A 21,930-nucleotide genomic window follows, 5' to 3' on the forward strand; every position below is an offset into this window, starting at 1 on the left:
TCCTAAGCATAGTGCAGGGTTTTAAGCATGTTACTCACTGATTGTAACATGATTTTTTTTTTAACATCTAAATCCACTATAGCTTTAGGAATTTGTACAACAAAATTTCCACCACTCACTTCACATCTATTAAACCCTTTATCAATTCAGTTATTTTTCTGGATACCTAAAATTGCACATTTGAAAAAATACTAAACAAGCAGAAGAACTTGCCCATCATCTTTCACATATTTACCCCTCTTTACCTGCTCTGCTATTTAGTATTCAACAACAAAACTCTGAGGAGCCTGCTGGATGCTTCCTGGGAGCTGGCCCAGGTAAGCACCGCTGGAACTCCCCACCTTGCCACCCTTCTGGCTCTTGGGGTCAGGGCCCTGTGCGCAGTGCAAAGTGCCAGAGAGCACCATCGTGGGCTCCCGCCATCCCAGGAAGCACAGTGAGCCAGCGTGGCTGCGAGCTGGGGGAGAAGCCCACTTCAGAGTGGCGGCACAGCGTCACTAGGGGAGCCACCACCGCTTGTCTCCGGGCGGCTAGAGGGGGTCCTGGCACTGCCCCGCCCCACAGACCGCATAGCTCTGCTCCCCACTCACCACACAGACAGCTCCCTGCAGTGTGTGGGCTCCATTCAGTGTCAGGAACTGCGCACACTGGCAAGATAAATAGCTCCTCGGCCCCCATCACACTGCCCCCATGCACCCTGCCTAGGCCTCTGCCTGCCAGCAGCTGTGACCCAACAAGGGTGTTTGGCCAGGGCTAGCAGCCTGCTGCGGCCAGAGGCAGGGAGGGCACCAAGGTGGCTGCGACAGAGAGCAGGGGCAGGTGGTGCCTCTGTGTAATGCAGTTTCCCTTTTCCTCCCCCTCCCGCCAACTATCTCCTGCAGCAGGGGTGGGAGTGGTTATAAAGCAGGCAGGAGAGTCAATGGCCACTTTGGGTGAGTCTGCACCTCAGTTTAAGCGCAGGGTTAGTGGGACTTAAGTCAGCTGAGCTGTGTTAGGGAGCCTTGGGCTTAGGGTGACCAAAGGTCCCTATATTAGAGGCTTTGTCTTGTATAGGAAATTATTCCCTTCCCCCACCTCGAAAAAGAAGTGTCCTGATTTTTTTACACTTGCTATCTGATCACCCTAAACTACAGGCTTCTAGAGACTTAAAAGGTTGAGTATATGAGTGTGGGCTATTCTATTGTTCAGATCTAGTGATTGATTCAAGCAGGGAGCTGGGAGTCAGGAATAGAAGTGGGCAAAACTTTTCAGATGAACAATATGTTAGCTGAAACATGATTTTGCATTGACCAAAATTATCCACAAATTTGGGTCAAACTCAAATAGTTTTGACCAGGAATTTTTTTTTAATTATTTTGAAAAGTCAAAATATTGTGTTTCAAAATTTTCTAAACAAAACTGTTCAACTTCTTATTTAAAAACAAGGATTTACTTAGAAATTTAGCTAGATTTATTGTTTTAATGGTAAACACAAAAATGAAGCAAAACCAAAAAAAAAATAATTCCTGGATGAATGATGCATTTAGTTCAATCCAGACCAATTTGGGGTTGTTTTTGTTTTCCTTTCAGTGAGGAAAAACTGGAGAATTCTATTCTGGATCAGCCTGAAATAAATATCTGGGGATTTTTCAGTTGAGCCACCAAACATAAATCAATTATTCACTCAGTTCTAGTCAGGGTTCTGTTTGATTCTATTCCCAACTGTGCTGCTGATTCAATGTGTGATGCATATTATTTTCAGTTCATAGTCTTCACTGGTGCACATGCAAAACTGTGCACATGTATACTTGCTTCCAGTATGCACATATGAAAAACACACCTTTACCAAGTAGTATATTCTGGATAATTACAAACTGTGTCAGGAGGAACCCCCAAGATGTCATAAAACTAATTTTTTCTGGGCTGGAGGAAAAAATGTTAAGTCTTCACCAGTGGAACTAACAGGCATATACTTCAACAAGACGGAAAAAATTGTCTTTGCCTTTTAATTTTTTTTTCTCAGAAATACTATACTAATAATCCTGGCCCTCCTGAATTTTCAACGATCATTTACATTATAGCATGGTCTGCAAAGAGATCATTAGGTATGAGCTAGTCTGAATTCTCAGAACCTGATTCTCCATTCACTTATACTTCTCTTGACAACACTAAAGTTACTCCTGTTTTAACCCTGTGTGGGCCAGATTCTGAACAATCAAGTGGTGTAATCTGTTGAAGTCATTGGAGCTATGCTGATTTACACCAGTGGAGCATCAGGCCCTAAGTTTATAAAATTAATGCCAGAAATTCAATGAGGAAAAAAATTAGACCCTTTAGCGTCTAATCTCTTTTTGAAGTATGTTCCTCTGAATGAATTGCTGGATGCGTCTTGTAACGTCCAGTAGGGCTAACAGCTGTAATTATCACTAGTGGCTTCCAGTCAAGAGCCCACCCATGTGTAACAGAATCAGGAGATATCCTGCAGTGGAGAATAGGGCCCAGTATACGAGTCCCCTTGAAGTCACCGAAGTCATGTGTGTTCTGCGGTGGTTAAATCGCACACACCATTTCTGAGAAAAGACATTTACAGTTAAGGTTGAATTACTTTTTTCCAGAGAAGAGTAATAAAAGAACTTGGTACAACCTACTAGTATTTATACCATTTCTGAAAAGTATGAATAAATTGCCCAAACCCAACACCATGCTATGGCAATCCAAAATAAATACTCTTAATTACTAGCTATACTGTCAATAAATAAAGCCTGCTTTGGGGAAAACTCTTGTATACCAAATGTTAACAGGAACTGTAGCCTGACAGTGTTTTAGCGATGAGCCTTTTTTGAAACATTAGCATGGATGATAGTTTGATAATCTATTTGATAAGTAAAAGCATTTCTGACTACTGCTGTGCTGAGTTGTCTGAATAGCTTGTGCCTAGCTCTTTTTTGGCTCTTCAGTGGATTGTGATTGAGAAGGAGAGCTCAGTTATCATCTTATGCTGTTTGTTAGTTTGCCAGATAGTCACCAGCAGATTCATAATTGCCGAGTAAGTTTCTTGAGACACTTTGTTTTGGCTTTTTGATAGGTCTTTATTTTTACCTTAAGCTTTTAAAAAATAACAAATGATTTCTAATCTTTAAGAGATGAAAATATTTATTTTTAATTGCCCATTTTTAAAACTACCAAAAACATGATTTTTAAAAAATCTTACTCTTACACCCATAATTGTTACTGTGGCAGATTGATTCAGACATATAATAGTCTCATGACATAGGCCAACTATGAAGTTCTGGAACAGCCTTCCAAGGGGAGTAGTGGGGGCAAAAGACATATCTGGCTTCAAGACTAATCCTGATAAGTTTATGGAGGGGATGGTATGATGGGATAGCCTAATTTTGGCAATTAATTTGGCAATTGATCTTTGATTATCAGCAGATAAGTATGCCCAGTAGTCTGTGATGGGATGTTAGATGGGGTGGGATCTGAGTTACTATAGAGAATTCTTTCCTGGGTGCTGGCTGGTGAGTCTTGCCCATGCTGACAGAGGCGGTACTGCAGCGCTACACAGCAGCATTCATTTGCCTTTGCAGGATAGCAGAGATGGTTACCATCCGTTCTGTACCGTCTGCTGCTGCCATTGTAAATTGGCAATGAGATGACGGTTATCAGTCGTTCTGTACCGTCTGCTGCTGTCATGGGTGCTCCTGGCTGCCTTCGCTGAGGTCGGCCGGGGGCGCAAAGACAAAAATGGGAATGACTCCCTGGGTCATTCCTCCTTTATGTTTTATCTAAAAATAGAGTCAGTCCTGCCTAGAATATGGGGCAAGTGTACTAGAGAACCAGTGTATCAGAGAACCAGAGAGCACAGCCGCTCCGTGTCAGATCCCGCAGAAATGATGAGCTGCATGCCATTCTAGGGGGTGCCCCTGCAACAACCCCACCCGTTGCTTCCCTCCTCCCCCAACCCTCCTGGGCTACCGTGGCAGTGTCCCCCCATTTGTGTGATGAAGTAATAAAGAAGAATGCAGGAATAAGAAACACTGACTTTTAGTGAGATAAAATGAGGGGGAGGCAGCCTCCAGCTGCTATGATAGTCCAGGCAGGACATTAAACGGTGGGGGGAGAGGAGCCCAGCATCGCTGCTATGATAGTCTAGGCAGTACAGAATCTCTTTTTTAGACATGAAAGGGGGGTGCTGATGAAACTCAGCCCCCAGTTGCTATGATGAGGACAATTGCCAGCCGTTCTGTACCATCTACTGGGAATGACCGGGAGTCATTCCTATTTTTACCCAGGTACCCCCGGCCGACCTCACCTGAGGCCAGCCAGGAGCACTCACGGGCTGATGATGACAATGGATAGCAGTCATATCATACGTCTGCCACCGGGGAGGGGAGGGGAGAGGATGCTGCTGTTCATTGCCGCAGCACCACGTCTACCAGAAGCATGCAGTAGACATAGAGTGACATATAAAAAAGTCAAGAAACGATTTTTTTCCCTTTTCTTTCACGGGGAGGGAGGGGGGGTAAATTGACGACATATACCCTGAAACACCCCGGACAATGTTTTTGACCCTACAGGCATTGGGAGCTCAGCCAAGAATGCAAACGCTTTTTGGAAACTGCGGCGACTGTGGGATAGCTGAAGTCCTCAGTACCCCCTCCCTCCCTCCCTGAGAGTCCATTTGATTCTTTGGCTTTCTATTACGCTTGTCACACAGCACTGTGCTGTGGCCTCTGTCTATCATAGCCTGGAGATTTTTTCAAATGTGTTCTCATTTCGTCTTCTGTAACGGAGCTGTGATAGAACAGATTTGTCTCCCCATACACCGATCAGATCCAGTATCTCCTGTACAGTCCATGCTGGAGCTCTTTTTGGATTTGGGACTGCATCGCCACCCGTGCTGATCAGGAAATGAAATTCAAAAGTTCGCGGGGCTTTTCCTGTTTACCTGGCCAGTGCATCCAAGTTTGGATTGCTGTCCAGAGCAGTCACAGAGGTCAATACCGTCAGTTTGCGGCCACACTAACCCTAATCTGATATGGCAATACCGATTTCAGCGCTACTCCTGTCGTCGAGGAGGAGTACAGAAACTGGTTTATGGAGCCCTTTATATCGATATAAAGGGCCTCATTGTGTGGACGGATGGAGCATTAAATCGGTTTAATGCTGCTAAAATCGGTTTAAACGCGTAGTGTAGATCAGGCCTGAGAAGTTCCTAAGGACACAGCCACGCCACTTGAGCTGTGCATTGAACTAAGGATTAAACCTATCAACTCAATCCTGCAATTATTTGATTTAACTGCAGTTGAGCAGTCACCATATAGCATACATTTTTCCTGGTGTGCCAAACTCTGAAAGTAAATAGTTTTAGTTCCCTTGGAAAACATTCATTTCACAGTCTTTATCAGAATACTTCAGAGTCAAGAATGGTGAATAATAAAACCAGCAGAGGGAACATTCTCCTTCACCATGTCTGTAGGTCAAAGAGCATCTTTGTGGCAGTAAAGTGGGGCAAATGCTGAAAAGTCAAAAGGTAGCTGTTCTTTTTTCTGTATAAAGTGATAATTTATAAATTATTTTATTCCTTTCTATAGCCAAAGACACTGCAGTTACTGACCCATTTTTACCAAAAGGTCTTATTTTCTGAGAAAATATAAATGTTATTTAAATGTTTTTATGACTGGCTAACACCATAACATGAAAGTCAGATTGAATGTATGAGTGTGCAGCCACTTAGGGACCTCAGAAAAGGGAAATCATTATTAAAATGGTAGCAATCTAATTCCTTTAAATACAAACCAAGTAACCTGTTAGAAACAAAATTACTGGCTCAACTTGCCAGATAACAAGGTTTTGGACATCAATTAAATTCCATCTTAACCTGGACTACTCTGTATGTACAGCAGCAGTCTTCAGGTATGTTATTATTGATTACATGCATTAAATTTTCACCACACTTTTTAAACACAGAGTAAGATATACTCCCTACTCCAAAGAGCATAAAATATAAGATCCAAATTTTGCTCCTCCTCCCACTAAGGAAGTATAATCCTAGTGCCCTGCAGGGTCATTCTGCCTCCATAGATAGAATGCCTCGTTCTGGCTAGTAAAGTTCTCTATAGAAATTATTAGTTATGAGGGAAAGATGGGTCAGTTCCTGAAAGATGTGTGTTTGAAGGAGAGAGGTATTGTCAGACAATAAATGGATGACTATTCCAAGTACTGAAGACAGTATAAATTTCTCTTAGAACTCAACCCTGCTCCCATTGAATTCAATGGGATTTTTTACCATTAACTTCAATGAGAGCAAGTTTGGGTTCTTAGAGTACAGGTATGTTTGGGTGTGTACTGATCTGGTTCAGGATAATAAAGTCAACTCCCATGTCACATGGCAAAGGTCAGTATACACTGACTCCAGTAGCTACTGTTACAAAGATCAAGTTTTATTCTAAATTCTGAAAAATATCTAGCACACTGCCACAGCTAATCAAATCATCATTAATAAGATACAAAAGTGAGAACTGAGTGGAAGAGGAAGAAGGCTGCATTTGCAATAAGGAGAGAGGAATGGAGGCACACAGACTGTGAAGGATGGAGCTGATGAAGGTGAGAACAGGGTTAAGTGAATGCACCCAGTGATTATACATTTACATACCACAATAAATCCTTAATCCAGCATTTCAGTTTGTCATTTATTTTTAAAAGAAAAGTCTCTTGAAAGTCTCATAGAATAAAATTGATAGATGCTATTATGCACTGTCATGTACAGGTAAAATAGGTATTAATGGGGAAAGAGCCTAAGAGAAGCTATTTAAAAGATACTGTTACAATTATGTCCTGCTTCTAGTCTCATTTCCAAATGTTCTGGTAAGCCTTGATTGTGCTTTCATGCCATTAATTTTCTTCTCTGTCCACAAGGATCACACTCTTAAACCCACCCTTTTCCAAGGCAAGTGTCAAAACAATCCACGTCCTTCTTTTTTTTTCGTTTGCCCTCATTCAGGACCATATCACTACCACTTGCAATACCTTCCTATTACTCATTACTGTTACTGTCCCATCCCTCTTCCTCCCCATTCATTCCTTCTCCTTTCCCCTGGGCCGATCGTGGACTCTGTAACATCATTCCATACTCTTTCAACTACTTGTTCCCAATAACACCCATTTTCTTCTCCTACCATTTGGTTTTGCCTTGCTCTTTACATTACCTACAATGTCTACTATTGGCTACATTTCCTTTCCTTCCTCAATTTTGAACAAAACTAGGCAAGTTTAACAGATGGTCCTTGTAAGAGAGTGGACTCACCCCTGTGGCACCTCCTGCTGGTCATCCATGGGAATTACCTCTTCCAGCATCCTGGAGTGCCCCTTGCAGGCTGGTAATCTGCCTTACCACTGGCTCGCATGTCCCTCTCAAGACCCCGTTGCCCCTTTCTCTGGGCCTCTTCCCCCTTAGCAATACCCCCATACTCTCAGGTTCTGGGTCTCCCCACCCAGGGGAATCCCCACCCAGGGGAATCCCCACCCACTAACCCCACCTCACTTCAGTGTAAGGCTACTGCCAGTCACCATCTAGCCTCATTCCCTGGGGCAGACTGCAGTATACACCACTCATCACAGGCAAGGTTGGGTTGGACCCTGCTGCCTCTCTCTATAGCTGGGCTACCCCTCTGCAGCCCCAGTACTGGTCTTAGGACCTCAGTTAGGCCCACAGCCTGGGGTTTTCCTAGGCCAAATCTCCCCAGCTCCTCTAGCCTTCCCCCAGCCCTGCTCCACTCCCATACCCCCACTCAACTCTCTAGCAGCCAGGCCCTTCTCTCTCTACAAGCAGAGAGAGAGTCCTGAGATTCTGGCTGCCCTGGCCTTCTTATAAGGCCCAGTTAGTCTGTTTGGGGTGTGTCCCCAGCTGCACCCACTTCCCCCAATCAGCCAGAGTTTTTCTCCCTTCCTCAGCCCCTCTTCAGTGCTTTTCTAACCCCTTCAGGGCTGGAGCGGGTGCTCACCCCGTTACATTCCCTTAATTAAAACGAGTTCCCTCAGTCTTTCACTTTCCTAAACCATATATTAGTCAAACATTAAAAAATAAAATTAAAAGCTTAGTCATGTTGAGTGGCCTTAGAGTAGGATTTTCTGCAATTCTTTAAAGTTTAAGCCCTCCATTCAGTCCTGCTCCCTTGGCACTGGTAGGGCAGGAATTCTTGCCTTTAGTATTAATGCTAATTGGATTACCAGTTCACACTGGGGAATCCCCACTCCACATGTCAAGCAGAGTTATAACAGCTAAAATTTTGTTTGACAACTTTTTGACAGCATTCTGAATCCCCAAAACATCTCATCTGCACCATTACCATTATCAGAGCTCATGCTTAAAAGTGAGCTGGCTGGGCCAGATCCTGAGAGGTGCTGAAATGGGATTACCATTGCCTTCAATGCAAGTCGAAGCACCTCTCAGCCTCCGGCATATTTGCTCATGTTTGGGGTTCAAGAAACACAGGGCATCTGCACAGTTACTGCTCCATAGAGCTGGATCCTGGCATGTGCAGATCCATAGAGCAGGATCCTGGCATGTGCAGAGCATTCTTCACTTCAATTTGTTTCAGAGGGAGTTGAGGGCACTTAGTTAGCACACTGCAGAATTGAGCCCATACGGCACTGATTTTGGTCTGTGCCAGAAGAACTCTTATGTCTCCTGCTTCTTGACTTCACCCTTCTCAAGAAAAAAAACAACAACTTCTGAATAAAAAAAAAATGAATAGAAAAATGTAGTAATTTATGTACATTATATTGCTATATTCACAAGTAGTAAAACACAAACCCATGTTTTCTAGAGTGTGGCCAGATCCTCAGCTAGTGTAGCTGCCCTGAAGTCAATAGAGATATGTCAATTTATACTAGCCAAAGGATCTGGCCCATAATTAGTGCATTCAGACATAAAGAAAGAGATGACTCAAAGATAACTATAGAAACTATTTAGACACCATAACTAAATGAAATGCCTGCCTAAATCTCATGTGTATTGCCAAAGATATTTACTAGATCCCAGAAAAATTGGCCAAAGACAATGGGGCAAACCCCTATCTCGATATAAAGAACCACAGGATCTGTACAAAAGAGACCAGGCCTCAGTTATTAAGGTATTATGCAAAAGAGCCACAGGCAGCAAATTGCATGGTAGATAGCTGGGAAAGATGAAGACTCAGCTGACCGTGAATCTGTTTTCCCAGGGAACTGGATACGCTATTTCGAACCTGAGGTTTTGATCACCAAACTACTGCTTAGGGTTTTATAACTGTGGAAGTTTTCATAGTGTGGAAGTTTCTTTTCAGCAACTATGTTAAGATACCATTTGCTAAAATATTTCTGTGTGCAAATGGATGGAAAATAATATCCCTATTGCTAAACCAGATGCCAAGAGGATAGCTAACAAAATGCCATTTTTAAAAAAGGCCCCAGGAACTATCCTGACAATTCCAGGTCAGTAAGCCTAACTTCAATTCCAAGCAAATTGGTTGAAAGTATACTAAAGAACAGAATTATCAGATACAGAGATGAACATGATTTGGTGAGGAAGAGTCAACATGGCTTTTGTGAAGGGAAGTCATACCTCACCAATCTATTTAAATTCTCTGAGGGGGATCAACAAACATGGACAAGGGTGATTCAGTGGATATAATGTGCTTGGACTTTCAGAAAGTCTTTGACAAGGTTCCTCACCAAAGGCTCTTAAGCAAAGTAAGCTACCATGAGATAAAGGGGAAGGTTCTCTCATGGATCAGTATCTACTTAAAAATCAGGAAACAAATGGTAGGAATAAATGGTCAGCTTTTTAGACTGGAGAGTGGTAAATAGCAGTGTCCCCAAAGGAGCAGAACTGGGACCAGTGCTATTCAACATATTCATAAGGGATCTGGAAAAAGGGGTAAACAGTGGCCAAGCTTTCAGATGATACAAAAATTACTCAAGATAGTTAAGTCCAAAGCAGACTGCAAAGAATTACAAAGGGATCTCACAAAACTAAGTGACTGGACAACAAAATGGCAGATGAAATTCAGTGTTGATAAATGCAAAGCAATGCTCAATGGAAAACATAATCCCAACTATACATACGAAATGATGGGGTCTAAATTAGTTGTTACCGCGCAAGAAAGATGTCTTGGAGTCATTGTGGATAGTTGTCTGAAAACATCTGTTCAGTGTGCAGTAGCAGTCAAAAAAGCTAATACGTTAAGAACCATTAGGAAAGGGCTAGATAAGAAGACAGTAAATATCATAATGCTGTTATATAAATCCGTGGTATGCCCCCACCTTGAATACTGCATGCAGTTCTGGTTGCCTCATCTCATAAAAGATAGATTGGTAAAAAGTACAGAGAAGGGCAATAAAAATGATTAGGATATGGAACAGCTTCCACATGAGGAGAGATTAAAAAGACTGGGACTGTTCAGCTTGGAAAAGAGATGACTAAGAGGTAATAAGCTAGAGGAATGGTGTAGTGAGAGTGAATTAGGAAGTGTTATTGACCCCTTCAAATAAGACAAGGCCCATGGGTCACCTGATGAAATTGAATAGCAGCAGGTTTTAAACAAACCAAAAGAAGTACTGCTACTTCACCCAATGCACAGTCAACCTTTGGAACTCATTGCCAGGGAATGTTGTGAAGGCCAAAAGTATAACAGGTTTCAAAAAAGAATTACATAAGTGCATGGAGGACAAGTCCATCACCAGCTTTTGTCCAAGATGTTTAGGAATGCAACCCCATGCTCTGAGTGTCTCTAAGCCTCTGACTGCCAGATGCTGGGACTGGATGAAAGATAATGAATCACTCGATAATGGGCCTGTTCTGTTCATACCCTCTGAAGCATCTGGCACTGGTCACAGTCAGCAGACGGGATACTGGGATAGATGGACTAATGGTCTGACCCAGTATGGCCGTTCTCATGAAAAAGATGGTGATGGGTCTCACACTATCTCATTTTTACTCGTGACTGGTAATAGAACAACCACGTGCAAGTAAAATGAACACATCATTTCAATATAAAAAGTAGATTTGAAAAGACAAATATTTGCTTTCCTCAGGGAGTAAAACACTCGTTTTATGTGTACTGACACTTAGGAGCAATGATGCTTGTGTTCTCTGAACAGAGAAAGGGGGCTCTGTATGTGTTTTCAGCACTGGGTACTGTATGATTGACAGAGTGTACACTGTGTTCATTGGGTTTCATCATATGAGGCTAAATATAAAGAAAATACATATTCTTCATTTAATTTTCCTTTATCAATATTTAATAAACTGCATAATCCTTCCTATTCAGTATATGCAGTCAATATTCTCTCACAACCTTGCTATAAAAGATTTTGTGTTAAAAACTTCTGTCACTTTCTACATACTGTGTTACAAATGACAATACTGAGCCTGTAATCGAATCTTTTCACATTCTCTTACTCACAGCAACTGAGCTGGGCTTTTAAAGTTCATGATATTCATAGAAAACCCCCATTAAATCACCAGTAAAACTTGATAACTTCATTTGTGACTTTGTATTCTTTAAATACCTGGGCAAGATGCTGTTTAGCCCACTGGTAATCATTGTAATCATGAGATGCCTTTTGATGCATCCGGCAAAGCAAGATTCTGTGACTCTGTATAAATCATAAGGCTGCGAGTTTGTCTCGGAAGTCACAGAAGTCATGGATGCTCTGAATTTCCGTGACCTCCGTGACTTCTGCAGCAGCCAATGTGCCTGTAGGCATTGCCCCCACAGCTCCCATTGACCGCGGTTCCCAGGTAAGTGCCATCCAGAACCTGCCTCACCCCCTCTTGTGCCCCTGCTCCCTCCCACACCCAAACTCTGCTGCTGCTGCTGCTGCTGCTTTGGAGGGGGGAGGCACAGAGGCAGGTAGGAAGAGTGCGAGCCTCACCAACCCTCCACCTCACCACTAGTGGGGGTCCCAGGCATGCGCCGCCACCCACCTCTCCTTCCCAACACCCGGGACACCCCCCCACCAGCATCTGCGGCACCCCTGGGCAGTTCCTCTCCAGGACCAGCACTAGTATTTTTAGCGCCCTAGGCGCACAGCCATTTCGCCGCCCTGCGCTCTCGTCCCTCGGCTCCAGTTGACCTGCTGCAGTCATGCCTGCGGAGGGTCCCCTGGTCCGCGGCTCCAGTGGAGCTGCCACAGTCATGCCTGCGGGAGGTCCACCGGAGTCACGGGAGCAGCAGACCATCCGCAGAAATGCCTGCAGCAGGTCAACCAGAGCCGCCTGCCGCCCCCCCCCCCGGCAAAATGCTGCCCCCCAATAATCCTGGTGCCCTACACGATTGCCTAGACCGTCTGAATGGAAGCGCCGGCCCTGCTCCTCTCCCCGCCCCCCAAGTTTTAGTCAGGAGTATATAGTAAAAGTCATGGACAGGTCATGGGCAGTGAATTTTTTGTTTACTTCCTGTGATCCGTCCATGACTTTTACTAAAAATACCTGTGACTAAAAAGTAGCCTTAATCATAAACAGTGATAATTAGTAATGCCCAAATGTGTTTTGCCTAATTTCAAATTCACTTTAACTTTGAAGAAAATTATAGATTGAAAATTATTAATAGAATGAGATATGTTTGAGATGTTTGTTCTATTAGGAACTGGCATTTTCCCATTTTTAAATGTAACTTTACCAAAAAAGGCACATGGGTTCTACCTACAAAGTGTTTGTGAGGCAAACGTGCTGGTGGTGAGAGAAGGATTGTCCATTTTGTCTACCTACAGTCTTGCACCAGAGTGTGAGACCCTACAAATAAATAGAGTAGCAGCTCAATTCATTGTAGAATGGTTGTGCCCTGTTTTTTTTTTTTCTGCTTTAGGGGCTGGAGGAGTGGAGTTTCTGGACTATTCATGATTAGATTAGGGTTAAACTGATGATGTATGTGATCTGTAGATAGGCTAGGTCTTCAGATTCCAGGGCTATTAATACAACACATTTCATAATTGGTAACATTTATTTAAGAAGGAAAAAAAGAAATAAGCTATGTTTTGCTGGAGGGCAGAACAATGGAGTCTGAGGATGTGGACCCAGAACGTGGACCCTATCCGTGATAGGGAAAGAGTAAGATTAGGAATTAAGCAAGGATACTTGGAAGACCCTGACATCTGAGGATTTGCACCTCATTTTTGTCTTAAACTATTGAATACCTCACATGTATATCCATTTATCTGCCTATGCTACTTATTTCTAAACATATATCACCATGATAATGCAAAAAAAATTGCTGTAGTATTTCAGCAGGTGAACTTTGTGCTCATGCTTGTTAGAAACATTCATCCCAGGCAGTGATTTAGGGGAGAACATACAATAAATTTCCCAACATCTGCACACTACAAGATATCCCTTTACTAGGGTTGTGAATTTTCCAATTTCTAAAAACCGGACACCACTGCTATGTCCCCTCCCCTGAGGCCCTGCCCCGTGCCCCACCCTTTCCCCAAGACCCCACCCTCTGCTCACTCCTCTCCCGTTCCCCCCCCCGCCATGGCTCACTGCTCTCTCCCCTTTAAAACCAAAACTGGCATTTTATTGTTACTAAACAAGCTGTAATTGCTTCTAATATTTTGAAAAGAAAAAGTTAAAACTGAGAGAAACATGTTTAAGGACCTGATCCTGAAAACCCTATATCATGTGTTCTTGCCCCTACACTCTTTGGAATCTTTTTCTCTGTACTCTTGAACTGTGCCTTTAAGGACATGGAAGAGTATCTCCATATAAGATCAGATGGGATCAAAGATCAAAGTCAAAAAGGTGCAAATCAGGGAACTTCTATTTGCTGATGATGCTGCTCTCATAGCCCACAATGAAGATTTACAAGAACTCATGGTCTGCCTTTCAAGTGCTTGCCAGGCGTTTGCTCTCACCATCAGCAACAAGAAAACGGTTGTATTAGGACAGGGGGTTCCATAAGATCCTTCAGTCACCTTAAATGCAAACCAGCTAGAAGTCCAAAAGCTCAGCTATTTTGGTTCTACAGTGACCACCAACCTCTTACTGGATGAAGAACTAAATGTTTGCATTGGAAAAGCTGCCACCACCTTTAGCAGACTAACTAAAAGAGCATGGAACAACTCAAAGCTTATCATCAAGACCATAATGATAGTGTACCAAGCTTGCATCCTCAGCAGTCTCATGTGTGGTGGGGAAACATGGACAACTTATGCTCCTCAGAAGAAAAGGTTGAACAGTTTCCACCTACATTGGTTACACCGCATACTCAGCACTAAATGACAAGATAAAGTCACCAACGTAGAGGTTCTTCAAAGGGCAAATTTACCAAGTGTCACGGCTCTGCTCAAGCAAGGATGACTGCACTGTCTGGGCCATCTGAATAGATTGGAAGACAGACACATACCCAAGGACATGCTACCTGGGGAGCTATCAGAGGGAACAAGAACAAAAGGATGTCCCAAGCTTCACTATAAAGACACATGCAAGCAAGATATGAAGGAATTTGAAATTGATCCTGACCAATGGAAAAACTTGGCAAGTGATTGTAACAAGTAGCGCCATTGTCTCCATCAAGATATCAAAGTCCATGACTGGAGCTGGCACCTACAGCTTTAAGAGAAAAGAGTCTGTAGGAAGCAAGCTGCTCCCAACCAAGATACGTACGTTTGCAATAACTATCAAAGATCATGCAAATCTCTGATTGGACTATTCAGTCACATCAGACAAACCATTTACATCGTAGGCTGCAACCACCACCTTCTCTTATAGATGAAAGGTTGCCAACAAATTCATCAGACTACTTCTTGATGTCAGCGATCTCATTGAAGTCAATTTAAAGTCAATAGGATTATTTATTAATAGACTGTAATGGCTCCAAAGTTATTCACATGCATAGATGTGTTTGCAGACTGGGCTCCATAATGATTTATTGTTAGACGAGAAATCTAAGGCAATGTCCACCCACCCCCAGTCTATGCATTCTCTAGCCCTGACTATTCAGTAACTTCACAGCCAAGGGAATGCATTTGTCCCTTCCTCTATATATTTATTCTGTGATCTCATTAGTCGCATTTTCTAAAATATATTATTACAAGCTATTTACCTCCAGTCACAACTTTGATACCTTAGTGTGCCTTTCCCACTCCTCCTTCCTTGTAGGAATTTCACTAATAAATCATGGTTATAATAAGCCAGGCTTTCTCATGTGAATTCACAGCATTACCTTAAGAAGCAATTTTCCTGGCCTGAAAGTTTGTATATTATAACTTGCATGTGGATACAAAAATAATAAAAAAAAGCCTCATATTATCCACCTTGTCTATAAAAAAAATCAGGCTTCAGAAAACCTGGGAAACATCCCAGCCAAACAAAAAACAGTGCCATATGTCTTTACATATTAATTTTAAACAGATTAAACTTTAAAATTGTCAACAATAATCAACATATTTATCCATTCTGTTTGCAGCAGTATTATAGGGTAACAATTGTTATATTCTCATTTCTCCTCCTGCTTGTTTACTTCTTGCACAAAGTACCTTTTTTAAAAAAGTAAATAAACTTTAGACAGCATTTGAAATGCACCAGAAATAAATAAATATCTTAAAGGCAGAAAGATATTTCCTATGCTCATCCTCTCTCCTCTTGGGCAGGAGTTTAGTTTGGGTTTGGATTTTTGTTGTATTGCCCCAGTTGCTGTTTAGGTGCTGGGCTTTCAGAGCCTTATTCAGAGGCTAATTCCTGGGCTCTGAAGCTGGGGCAATTTAGATGAGCCACTAAAGAGAGATTTTAAGCTTCTGACTGGAAACATGTGGTTAGCCCAGTCTAACCACATGCAGCGCAACCTCACAAACCCAATCCAAATACACGCACAGCACAACAAAGCACACAACACAAAACATATACACAGTACAAACACACAATCCCAACACAAAATACCCAGACAGCATGACACAAAATGTACACACAACGCAATGGCACACACCCAGCAGAACCACACCAAGCACAACCAAAACACACTGTGCAATCCAACACACATGGCACCACCTGCTTACACAACACAAACACGCAATCCCAGCCTTGCATGCCTGCTCCACAACATGAACAGCACTGTCCACCACTCCGCCAGGTCTTAGCTGCCTTCCTGAGCTGCCCAGAGCCCTGAAGCCCTGCAGGGCTCCCAAAGACTCCCCACATTCCCTGCAGCAACCAGGCAAGTCACCGCCACTCAGCAAGGACCGTGGCTTCACACCCTGGGACCTGCTGCTGGGAAGACTGGAGCAAGCCCCAGGGACTGGGAAGGTTGATCTGTGGGCTGGAGCGAGGGGGCCCAGGAATGTGAGAGAGAGGCAGGGAGCTGAACTCAGTTGGCCTGCCCCTTCTTCTCCCCTCCCATCCCTCAGGACTCATCTGCTGCCTGCAAAAGCAGGCTGAGAGATGATCACAGCACTCTGCCCCTAGCTCCCTCAGCAACCAAGTGCTGCACTGCAGTGGGCGACACCTACTTGGTCCCCACTGTTTCAGCACCCCTATAGTGGTAACCAGACTTTTGTCATCTAGTCAGTGTTTCTGACCCGACACTGTCAGGTGCCCTTTTCGACGAGAAACTGGACCCCTGGCAACCCTACCCTCTGTTCACTTTCTGAATGATCCCATTGGGCCTAACTAGATGGTGGAAGACGTGTCCCATATTAGCTTAATTGTGAATATCTTTGCAGTCTTTTTCTCATGTCACACTTTTAACACTCTCTAAACAAAGGCATATGTTCAGTGATTATGAATTCACAGAGAAGCTTGCACTTACAAGTCAAGGCTTGAAGGATGGGCACAGAAGAGGGAGTGCAGCTTCTGCAGCATGCCTTTCCCTCAGACCTATGGGACCCACACCAGAGAGGAACTCCACACTTTTAGAGTGAACTGGAGAGGTCATGCTGACTGTTCTCCCTTCACTGTATTCTCCCACCCCACCCCAAGTCTGTGGGTTACAACACAGTAGGGCAGTGCAGAAAGAGTGCAGGATTTGTTCACAGTTCTGCCAGCAGAAACCAAGATTCCAGACCTCCATCAGCGGAAAGTCAAACCAAAAAGGAGCTGGAGGAGCAGGAGGTAAAGCAGTGCTAAATGACCACAAATACCTGCTCTGCTACAGAAACAAAGAGATGACCAGTATAGCCCCAAACGGGGATGGGGGGGTGGCCACTACACCCAACAGATTCGCTGATTCAGTGCAGCTCTTACACAGGCTCTGCAATCAATGCTGCTATAAATCATATTTTATTGCTGACTGCTTCCAAAAAAAGCCCCTTGAAAGACAATTTTGTAGCATAGCTCTTAATGTTCAAGGGTAGCAGAGAACCAGAAGCAGAAGGAGGACAGTGTGAAGGCAGAGTTCCACACAAGTGTATCTTGCTTCTGACAGATTCACAGAGATTCATGGATTTAGGGACTGGAATCTGTATCTTTTCTGGAAGGTCAGGGGCTAACTCACGAAATGCTATCTCCATGGAACAATCAGAGTAAAGCTCATGGAGTCTCAACTCCCTATGATTGATCCCATAGTTTTTAGCTGATTATAGTTTGGGAAACTTTGGAGCCAGTATATCCTGCCATGCAAATCAGCTCTGACATGCATTTTTGCTTTAACATTTAATTTAGGTCTTGTGAATCTGTACATAGAGTCATAGACTTAAGGTCAGAAGGGACCATTATGATCATCTAGTCTGACCTCCTGCACAATGCAGGCCACGGAATCTCACCCACCCACTCCTGTAACAACCCCCTTACCTATGTCTGAGTTATTGAAGTCCTCAAATCGTGGTTTAAAGACCTCAAGATGCAGAGAATCCTCCAGCAAGTGACCGATGCCCCACGCTGCAAAGAAAGGTGAAAAACCTCCAGGGCCTCTGCCAATCTTCCTTGGAGGAAAATTCCTTCCCGACCCCAAATATGGTGATCAGTTAAACCCGAAGCATGTGGGCAAGACTCACCAGCCAGCACCCAGGAAAGAATTCTCTGAAGTAACAAATATCATAGCAATGTAAAGTTTAAATTAATTGGATATGGTTTGGGATAGGTCATGTGCAAAAGCCAGAGGGCTCAAATTGGAACTGAAGGAGCAACAATAGTTCTGGAAAACTAAGATACAGTACATGACTGACCAGAGTTCCTCCAGTATCCAATGCTCAAAAAGTCAACAATATAGAAAAAGAATAGCAAACGCAAATTATTTCAGGTGGAAAATGAATGAATAAATAGTCCATAACAACTTTTCATTTTCCCAAGGGATGTTATCACAACTAGGACAGTATTTACTGTTTGTCTGATATTATTTATGACTGCAGGTGCTATATGTTCAGTTGGGTTATCTGATTTTTAACGCAATATGTTTGAACCTTACTTTTTGAGTTGATATGTTCCCATATAACCACACCAAATGAAAGCCATATTGCTTGCTTAAATGTAATTCATGTTCCTCTCTATTGTGTCAGGGTGTTTTTTTTATGCATAACTGGAAGGAAATGAAAAGATTTAAAAAAAAACATTAATCATCATGAGTGTTTTTGATATCATCAGAGCTACCATAAAGCCAGTAGATAAATTGCACACTATTCAGCAGAAAGAAGTAGAATAAAATTAGTATTATATTATACTAGATTAATCATAGCCCTCGATGACTGTCATTCTGGAGAAAATAGAAGCTTGAATATCTAACATTTTAACCTTTCTTCCCAGCCTTTTAAAACAAGAGACAAATGACAAGCCCATGTACTGAAAGAAAACACAAGATTTTTTAGCTTGTGGGACTGGTGAATTTTTACCATTGTTTCTAACTGACAGCAAAGCAACATTCACAATTTGGATCCAGATGGTTAGCAGCACTGCTTCATAATAGTAACCCAATGAAGCTTTTTATTACTAGCGACAGGTAAATGCCTGGAAGGTTTATGGCAAGGAAAAAGCTTCAATAAATAATTTGAAAATCTGTCTTTCTTCTTCCTTGGATAATTATTGTCTTTTGCATATACGGTGTAGCAGCGATGCAAAGCTAAAGAAAAGGCTGAACTGTCTCTGGAGCTAATGGGGTGCACAGTGGAACCGCAGGCTTTTTTCCTCTCACAAGATGAATACCTACTTAACAATCATTAGTCCTCTCTCTGACTTAAGGGGAGGATTGAAAATCCTTTTCATGTAGTTAAGTCTGTCTAGGGATACAGTGCTAAAAATAGGGAGATATGAAAAACTTCTCTATGTGTGTGGAGAATAATATTTTTAAATATCATTTTAACCTAAAACGGAGCAGCAGATGGTAGGTGCTTTTGTACAAGGATGGGAGGGCATGGGGACCCTCCACCACAGCCCTGGCTACCTGTGCTGGGTACAGCCAGAATGCTGGTGCTCCCTGAGAGAAAGGAGGGAGTGAAAATGTATAGTCTCCGGAGCCTCCACAGCTCTAAGAAGACTTGGGCAAGTGCTGTTGGGAGTGGGACTGGTCAAAAAAATTGCATCTGATCTTTTCAACAGAAAATTGTGTTTTTTCAATGCAACATTAAATGTTTGCAGGAATCACCTTCTTTTCTTTCAATTTTTTAATTTTTCAATAGAAAACCCCAAAACCTGCAACTTTTCTGCTGTAAACCAGAGTTGGCTGAAAAATATTCCGTTTGTGTCTGAAATTTTTCAGATTTTGGTCAAAACGTTTCAGTTTTATTTGTCAAAAACTTTTTTAAAATTGTTTTCAGCTTTTGTTTTTTTCAATGAATACACAAAAATTTCTGCTTAAAATTTCAACAAAAATGAAAAATTCTTGTTTTTTTTCATAATTTTCTGCACAGTTGAGTGGACTTCTGTCTTCCAACCCTTGTAGATGGGAGCACTTGGGTGCTCTTTTAATGGGTGTTGCAGCTGTTTAATGGCTCAGTGCTCCCATAGGCCCTGATCCAATGCCCATTTGAAGTCAATGAAAAGCTTCCCATGACCTTCAGTGGGTATTTATACCAGGACCCTAGTCTCTGCAGTAGCAAGTATTTGCAGGCATAATGTCCTTCAGAAGTTCCACTACATTCCCACTCTAAAACAGTGATGCTGAAAAAGCCACAATAGAAGCCAAAAAGTGATGGTATTTAATTAAAGCAAATAAGATCTAATCCTTAATAAACAGGACAGGCCTAATGCATGCACACAATAATAATATTAAAACTATTAGAAAGCAACTGGGAACAGACTCATGAACCAGATAATAAGAACCCCCCCCCCCACCAGTGTTAAAGCACATAATCAACGTAAATGGCATGGGAAACAGTTGGAAAATGAAACCCAGAACACAGAGAGCCATATGCAGTGTATTTAGAATAAATGTAATGATGCAGGTCAATGCATTCTACATTATCTCGCAAAGTAGCTGGGATACATTCTTCTTTTCCCTTATATTATTACAAATATAAACTCCTGATGAGAGGTATACTTCACCAAGGAGTTGGGTTGTGATTTGAATCAATGTAGTTAATTCTGGGTAGTGCATTCTAATTTAGGGGTATTTGTGGTACAGGCTTTCCATTGTAGCAGTTACGTGACATTCCTTTTAGCCTAAAAACTTAATCAATTAAGTGTCAACATCAGATGTTTACACTGAGTGATTTGACCATGTAATGCAAATAAAGCTGTCCTGTTTCCTTTCCCCTACAGTTTATCCTGACATCTTTTCCGTGTGCCACTGAAACAAAGCCCATGTTTTCATACTAAAGCAAACGTTTCATTTTTCAGTTTCTACAGATCAAGTGATGAGGTGTCATGTGTGAGCCCCTTGGAGGCTGAGAAGAGAAACTGTGACTTCCCCTTTCCACTCCCCCACAGAAATGTGAACTGGGGTTTCTTACTGGCTAGCAACACCTTTGATTCAATTTGTATGAAAACTCACTTTATTTATTAAAATGGACATTATAGTTCAAACCTTAGAAATTTCATTTCTTATATGTTCTAAGCTGTACAACTGTCAGGTTTTTATGGTTTAGATTGTAAATGTGTTTTTCTCTGGCTACTTATTGGTATTATTTGTTTTTAATTTTGATGTCTTAAAGGCCAAGGTACTGTATGATAATAATATGAAGGACATATTTAACAGGCGTGAGAGACACTGTAAACAAATGTATATTTGTAAAAGCTATTTTTATGATTAGCATGTTTTACTGTTTATCATATTTAAAGTCAGTTGATATTGCATTTCTATGTTTATAGCTTAATTCAGACACAGTCATGTTATAATCAAAGACATGCTCAATCATGTTGTATGGTATTTTTCATTACTATTCATTATATTCATAGTTCAAGATAAATTATGTTTACTAGTAGGGAGAATATTGAAAGGCAAAGTAATTGTTCTGCTGTGTTCATGCGCTATTTCACTGTAATTGCTAAAAAGTGCAAATATGTCAAATATCAGATCAATTGATAAACTGTAAATTAAACCCACTTGTTAATCCCTTTTTTCAAACAAGCACTCTCTGTGATGCCAGTGAATATCCTATCCAAACTGTATTCCAGACAGGTGAAAGTTTTATATATTGCCAATATTTGAAACCTTACATTAGATTATCAATTGTTCTGTTTCACTTTCAGTCAATAGGATAGTTCCATTCCTCAATCCCTCAAGCATTCTCCACATGCTTAAAGATAGAATAATCCATTCTCACAGAGGCTGTAGGGGACTTCAGTATATAATTTCTTAATAAATCATGTTTCTTTTCAAACAAAATGGATTCAGTAGTTCTCTTATGTGGTACTCAAATGTGTTTTAATACACTCAAGATATATTAGCCACTGGTGTGACTGCTTCTTCTCAAAAGAAAGTTGTCATAAATGGATAGGTAGGTAAGGGTTAAGTTTCTTTTACCTGAAAAGGGTAACCGAACACCTGACCAGAGGACCAATCAGAGAACTGGATTGTTTAAAGTCAGGGGCGGGAATTTGTATAC

The 21,930-nt window shown here is 42.0% G+C and overlaps 1 protein-coding gene across 3 annotated transcripts in view; it reads left to right on the forward strand.

Moving 5' to 3' along the window:
* Window positions 1-21,471, forward strand: part of RALYL (RALY RNA binding protein like) — a 620,330-nt gene extending 598,859 nt beyond the window's left edge. For all 3 annotated transcript variants that reach the window (XM_032768366.2, XM_032768367.2, XM_032768368.1), the window contains one exon: window positions 20,723-21,471. In XM_032768366.2, coding sequence (XP_032624257.1) covers window positions 20,723-20,740 — 18 coding nt within the window. In that variant the 3' untranslated portion in view covers window positions 20,741-21,471. The remainder of the gene's footprint in view (window positions 1-20,722) is intronic.
* Window positions 21,472-21,930: the final 459 nt, after the last annotated feature.

Source organism: Chelonoidis abingdonii, chromosome 2 (genome assembly GCF_003597395.2).
Source record: "Chelonoidis abingdonii isolate Lonesome George chromosome 2, CheloAbing_2.0, whole genome shotgun sequence".
Lineage (NCBI taxonomy): Eukaryota > Metazoa > Chordata > Testudines > Testudinidae > Chelonoidis > Chelonoidis abingdonii.